The following is a 7,008-nucleotide window of genomic DNA, read 5'->3' on the forward strand; positions in this document are numbered from 1 at the left end:
CCTGTGCAAACAGAGGCGCTGACAGAACTGCTCTGGGTGGCTTTGGCAATGCCTCATGGGCCCTGTCTCACAGCCACATTAACTGGGAGATAAGCAGGAGGATAAATGCTTTGCTGACCCTGTGTATTGTCACAGCCAGCCTATAAAATTGTCTCACAGCCCCTTTGGCTGCCACCTGGTCACACCCAGCTCAGCTTCCACTTTTGTCAACTGAGGATCTCTCCTAGGAGACCTTTCTGTCCAGCAAATCCTCTGCTTTTCTCAGAAAGCACAGAAATTTCCCCTCCCACTTCATTGATAACAAATTAGAGAAACCCCCTTGCTTGCTTTGTCCTACTAAATTTCTGTAATTAAGACAACTTCCCTTTCAGGCTAGCTTAACCCACAAGATTAAAGCAGGAGGAGAGCATGGCTAAATACAGATTTTTTTTTCCCCCTTCCATGTCTGGAAAAGGATTCTGTTGAGTGTGACAATTCTTAAGAGTAGGTTGTACAGGGAGAGGGCTTTACACATCCAATTTTCCCAATTTATGAGCCCCTTTTTACCTCTTTTATCAGCTGGTCAAAAGAACAGCAAACATTTATTTAAGGTTGAGTTAGTGAAACTTTTTCATAGCTCCTGGTTAAGGCTCCACTGGTTAAAGAGCTCTAATGCTTCCCTTATCCACATTTTTATTTGGCAATTAAAAGGCTAAAGTGGACAAAAACTGTGGGAAAGGCCCACCCAAATTTAGAATCCCAGCACAGCAACTCCACTACTGACTTTTAAAAGCTCAATCTGTAGGATAAACAGTTTTACTAATAGAAGAGAAATGAAAATGAGGTTGACCTCAGCACTGCTGCTGTTTTCCTGGAGCCCAGACAAACTTTCCCTCACTGGGCTCAGCCAGACTATTCCCAAAATTGCCTTTGTGCCTCTCCCAGCAGTCTGAGCCATCAATAAATTATTGCCAACACCTTGTTTTCTATAGGATTTTAGATTTTTAAAGCAACCTGGTGAAATATTTATCCAGGAGCTGGAGTGGATTGTTCTGTTCCTTCAGGCGTTTTCTCCTGAGGGCCAAACCCTTGTCCTTTCCACTAAACTGGCTGTCCCTGGGATTTTGAAAGGGAACAAGGAAGGAGACTCAAGGGCAAGCTGCTTGTTTCAAGCATCAAAACATTTTCCATCTCTGTTTGCTCCCACTTGGAGAAGAAATTAACTCCTGGTGAGCGCCCCTGAGTGCAGGTCGGTTTTAAAAACAAATGTCCATCCTGCTTGGGTCATCGTGTAGGGTTTCCAAAGCAGGAACAGGTCTGGGAGCAGGGAGGAATCCTTCCCATCTGCTGCCACCCTCTGGGGAGCCGCAGCCCTGGGATGTGGGAGGGATGCTCCCTTAACCCCAGCAGGGCAAAGCATCCACACACAGAGGGAAAAGCCGACAGAGCAGCCTCGGGTTTGGAAGTGGTTTTGTGCTCTCTGTGGTTGATTTGAGTCACAGAACCCACCCCGAGGGGAGATGTTCACACAGGTAAAGCCCAGCACTGCTGCCTCCCATGTCAACAGGCACAGTGAGCTTGTCCTGCATCCCCTGGTAGGACAGATGTGCCCTTTGAATGGAAGAGCCCAGGCCTGGCTCGGATTAATGATGCCTTCAAGCACTGCTTTCCCAAAACTCAGGTTAGAGATTGTAGGAATAAAGCGCCCCTCCTTTGGCTGGCTGCTTGTTTAGTGCAGAGAGCAGAGTATTTACAGACAAGGGACAAGCAATGCCCAATCCATACATATTCATCAGTGATCTGGGTATTTCAGGCAGCGAGACAGAAACTTCGCAGCGTGAGGATTTATCACCTGGGTTTCCATTTTCCTCGAGCAGCGAGCTCTGCAAACTGGTTAATATTCCATCCTGCTTGCTCTCTGTGTGTCTCAGCAAGGAGCTGAAGGGCTCTGTGTGTGTTCTCTGGCCGTGGATCCCGGAGTTTTCACCCGTTGACTTTTGTCTCTACTTGCAGAACTTTGGAAAGTGTCACTCAGAGATATCGAATGCGAGTGATTACCTGACCCGCTGTTACTCACATGAAGATCGATATCTGGAGAAGATCCCTCATGTCTATGCCCCCTTGTCAGACCTCCCACAAGATCTTTATCCTCACCATTCCGACATCTCCTTCTGCTGCCCACCTCCCGGCTCCCGGGCTCCTTACATCTGTCCTAAGGAACAGTATGTTTAAAGTGTCAACACTGCAAACAAAAAAAAAAAAAATAATAATGAAGAAACTCATGGTTTTCACCTCTCCTGTCGCTCAACAACCAAGGCCTTCCAGCCCTCCCCTCCCTTTGCCATCGCTCATGTTATTGATTGGGTTTTAAATCCGGGTGCAATTGCCATGATTAGTTCCAAGTGTCTGCCTGGCTTGCTAACGCTCAAGGGAACACTCTGCCTTCTCCCACGTCCTCTCCAGCACCTGCATATTTCTGTTCTCCTCCTGGCTCTGTGTGTGCATGTGTCTGTGAGTGACAGCTGCCCTGTGGTGGGTGGGATGTGCCCAGCCCAGTGCCCGTAGGTTTTTCCCCTGTGTTGATTCCTGCACCCCTCACACCACAATAGCTGGGTGTGCATCATCCCCAGCCCTCGCTGCAGCTTCTGTGAGGTTTTACAGCACAGCCAGTGCTCAAAGATGAGCCTGTGGCTTTTTATTTCTTTTTTTTAAAATTTTTTTTTCCCTGCTCCTTTTCCCCCTTGGAAGTGGGGATAGCAAATCCCCGTTTGTGAGGAGCTGAACAGCCAAGATTGCTGAACCAAATCATAAGATGCTTATAATGAAAGATGCTCAAAACCAACCCAAAAATAGAGATCAGGACACGGTTTAGGCGGTTTGTTTCTGTCCTTTTCCCTTCCTGCTCCCACTCCCAATCTCCTGGATTGACTCTTTTAAAGGAGACATATTTTGGAGTCAACACATTTGGAGAAAGCATCCTTTAAATAACAGGTCTGATAACCTGAAACCCAAAGGAGAAAATAATTATAAAGGAAAACATTCTCTCTAATTTTCCTTCCAAAGCCTAACGTGGCCCCCCACGAGCTTTTCCCCCTTCTCTTCCTCACATCTGTTGATTGGAATTTTAAAATTAACTCAGGCAGAATATGAAGAACAAATCAGGATTTCAGGTAATCTCCTTGCTCTTAATGAAGGATAAAAGCCAATAGAGGAATTTGGCCTTTTAACTTTTATAAAAGCATCTTAGTTTTGGGACTACACCTTTTTTTGATATTGGAATGTGTGTGGGTGTGTAAATCCAAACGTGTACATTCCTGTGACCACAAAGTGTTTTAGAGAAGGGAATTTATCTCCACATCACATTTGTGTTCACTTGTATTAGAGGAAAAAAATATATATATAAATATTGATATACACTTCAATGTACATAAAAGCAAAGAAGAGGAAGAGGAGGACAAGGAATGAACATCCTGCCTCAGAGCTTGGTTTCAGGGATAACTCCCATCTGTTTCACCCGTGGCATGGAAGAGGTGAGGCTGGGATGGTTCTGAACCAGGGGACAAAGCTTTGTGGCCAGAGGGCATTTCCTTGGCTTTGGCTCCTTTGCTTTGCAAACCTGGCGTTCTGCAGGCACTAAAAACCCTCTGGAAAACGTGAGGATGCTGGAGCTGAGGTCGTGGGAGGGACAGTGGGCACCACACCCTTGCCCTGCTGCCCAGGCACCCCAAACCTGTCACTGCTACTGGGACAGGTGAGCAATGGAACTCCCAGCAGGTGACAGCTCCTGCCAGGGGATGTGTGACCACACAGGTGTCCCTGCACTGAGGCACCCCTTCATCTTTGTCCAGCTCTGCCTGTTCCCCGCCCTTGCTGTGTCCCTATCGCCTCCAGCCTCCTCCTGCCTGTCCCTGCTGCACATCTGGCTCCCTCTGCCTCCCTGCGGGCTGACACGCACATCTGGATGGGGGAGAGGGGGTTCACACCCCGGGCAGTCAGGCAGCACAGCCCCGGGGGGGATCACACCACGTGCATGGATCCCCCAGAATGGCAAAAATCACCCCCAGAATGGCAAAAGGCGCCCCCAGCCCTTCCCCAGTGCCCGAGCAGGACAAGGTGTGAGGGGAATTGCTGCACCTGCAGAGGTGTTTCCTGCTGGGAGGTGGCCTCACACTCAGGGACAGGTGGGTTGCATCAGCTGAGCCACCTGGGGGTGCCTGGCTGGCTCAGCAGTGGGGGAAGGGGAATTTTGGATGCATTTTTTGGCCAAGCTGGGATGGGCAGCAGCAGCTCTGCCACGTGCTGGTGTGTGGAGCACCCTCGTTCCCAAAGGATCAGGGGAGGATCAGCAGGACACAGCTTCAGAGGGCTCCACACAACTCTTCAACCCCATCCTGCCAGTCCTGACTGATGCAAACCTTTCTGGGATCGTTTGGGGTCACATTTCCTCTGCCAGTCTCCAGAGGATTCAACCTGTTGTACCCTGACACCAAAGGACTCCAGGTCTCTATCAGAAAATGCATTTTGCTCTCTGGTTTTCTCCCCAAAACACCTTGGGTTACCATGGAGCTGGAAACTGGGTGTGCTCTGAACTGAAGGCAGAGCCACCACATTCACCCCACGCTGCATCTGCCAAACTTGCATTTGCTCCCTCAGTTTGGAAAGCTGAGGAGATGCTGGGAGCCCCATAGGTCTCCGATGTCCTGGAATCAACCCAGCACCACTGACCATGAGGAAAAACCAAGCAAAAACCCATTCCAAGCTTCCCTACCTGCATGCCTGGAACAGCAGAGCTCTGCCTGCACCGTGGTTTGATTTGGAGCCTTCACCTGATGCGGTTTCAGACAGATCCAGGAATTTAAATGAGAAGTGGAATATGTTCAGGTCTTCAGATACAAGAGGAAAGAAGCCAGACAAAATGATTGCCTGCCAGAGGAGGCTGGGAACACGTTGCAGGTGGTTTTCTCTGCTGCCCATGTCTGGGACAAAGATGCTTTGATGAGCGAGGGGAAGGCAGGGGATACAAACTGCAGCATTACAGAAAAACTCTGCCTGCCTTGTGCAGCTTTGGATCTCAGCTGCCCACAGAAGTCTGCCACAAAGGGTTTTACTGGGCTTGCAGCAAAGCAAAAGGATTTCAATCCTCCCTGAAAAGGTAAAAGGCAGGAGAAGCCTCAGTTCAAAGCAGTGGTTTGAGTTGTGCCAGCACAGGTGTTTAGTCTAGGAATGTCTTGGTTCTCTCTGCCTCTCCTGAGGAGCTGCTTTGATCCCAGAACATGGCAAGAGGGGCTCGCCACATGCCACCAAATTCCTCTGTGCCCTGGGAAAAGGGGGGAAACCCTGAAGGACAGCCCTGAAGTAAGAAATAGTGAGTCCACTGCTTTGGTTTTACAAATGTGTGCTTGGAAACGGTTCTGACTCAGGGCTCTTTCCCCACTGTCACCCAGCATTTGTCCAATGGCTCTTCCCAATCTCCCCTGGGCTAAATCCTCACTTTGCTCCAGGATAAGGCTGCCCATGCCTGGGGGGTGATGGATCAGGGCCAGGGGAGGTGTTCTCCTGCTGACACGGTGCCAATTGACTTTACAAGATCCCTGCCCTGGGGCCTGAGCCATCCAACAGCGCTGTTGGATCACTGAGCAGGTCCAGCTGGAAACTGGCGGAGTGGGATCCGGTGGGCTGGGAGGAGCTGGTGTTGTAGGATAGGGGGTAATTTAGGTTGGAAAGACCCCTGAGGTGGAGCTGTTCTTCCTGTCACCAGGGTGAAATGTCACGGGTTCTGTTCCATGTGTTGGTGGCACTGACGCCAGAGCTCTTGCAGATGGAAAAGACTGATCACCGAACTTCAATAAAAGTGAGCTGAAGAGTTACAGCAACTTCTGTCCTGCCCGTGGGGGCTGTGTTTGGTGTCTGCCTTGCTCCCAGGGCTGCCTTCTTGCTGAGTTCCCCTCCACATCCCTCACCCCTTGCACTGCACCCCCCAAAATGCACCCACAGGCTCTCCTGGGAGTTCCTGCCCATTCCAGAGGCTCCTCAGGATGGAAAAACCCACTTTTCCTGCTGCATCCCTCCCTGCCTGCAGCACAGGGCAGCCAGCACCCAAAGGTAAGGGTTCAGTGGATGCTGCTCCTCCCTGCCCTGGATGCTCAGGAGGTGCCAGCCCCACCTCACTTTGCTTGGGAATCCTCCTCCAGCCTCTCCCTGCACGTGGGTGGGACAAATCCAGTCACAAACAGCCAGTCCTGGGGCCAGCAGCTATTTAGGGAAAGAAAAGAGGGGTTCCTCCTCCTCCTCCTCAGCCCACTTCTGGTGCAGTACTCAGTGTGTGAATCCATCTCACTCAGAACTTCCTCAGGAGTTCCCTATCAGACACAAATTGATCAATAAACCGTTTACTGATGGTATTTTTTAGCACTGACTCTGAGAATGAAAAAGGCCCAGGATATTTCTTACCAGCCAAGCTGCACAGAAGGATGGAGCCTCTGGGTAAAGGCTCTTTGGGACAATTCAGCCACAGATTTGGGGCTGAATTGATGGATGGGGCACAGAGGGAGGGTGGAGGGTCTGAATGCACCAGCACCAGCAGCAGCCAAAGCTGGCCATGGCTGGGAAGGGTTTATTGGGCTGTGGGAGAGGAGCTGACACAATTCTGCTGAGAACTCCAGAGTTCCTCTGGGAATATCAGAAAATTCTCCTCAGGGCCAGGATGTCACCCAGCATGGTGGGAGCAGAGTGCTGGCAATGCTCTCCTCGGCACACAGACAGGTTTATCCTGCATTTCTGGATCCTGGCATCTCCCCCCAGGGCTGTGTTCACTTCCCAAGAAGAGGAAAAGAATCTGGATTCTCCTCCTGCATTGTTTTTAAAGCATTTTCCCACAAACTGCCACCAATGCCCATCTGAACGTGGCCCATGGGAGATGAAAATTCACACCAACACCCAGTGTGGCATCAGGAACACCTTGCACAAGTGGAAGCTGCCCACTCCATTGGGAATACACATCAATTCCAGCTCATTTTTTATTTCCCTGTG

At 50.2% G+C, this 7,008-nt stretch overlaps 1 protein-coding gene across 2 annotated transcripts in view; it reads left to right on the forward strand.

Annotated features, from left to right (window-relative positions):
- Nucleotides 1–5,852, forward strand: part of NECTIN1 (nectin cell adhesion molecule 1) — a 101,387-nt gene extending 95,535 nt beyond the window's left edge. The window contains exon 9 of one of the 2 annotated variants that reach the window (XM_058041175.1): nt 1,993–5,852. In XM_058041175.1, the coding sequence (XP_057897158.1) occupies nt 1,993–2,211 (219 nt within the window). In that variant the 3' untranslated portion in view covers nt 2,212–5,852. The remainder of the gene's footprint in view (nt 1–1,992) is intronic. The other variant, XM_058041177.1, reaches the window with a different exon arrangement.
- The last annotated feature ends 1,156 nt before the right edge of the window (nt 5,853–7,008 follow it).

This window comes from Melospiza georgiana, chromosome 27, assembly GCF_028018845.1.
Source record: "Melospiza georgiana isolate bMelGeo1 chromosome 27, bMelGeo1.pri, whole genome shotgun sequence".
Taxonomy (NCBI): Eukaryota; Metazoa; Chordata; class Aves; order Passeriformes; family Passerellidae; genus Melospiza; species Melospiza georgiana.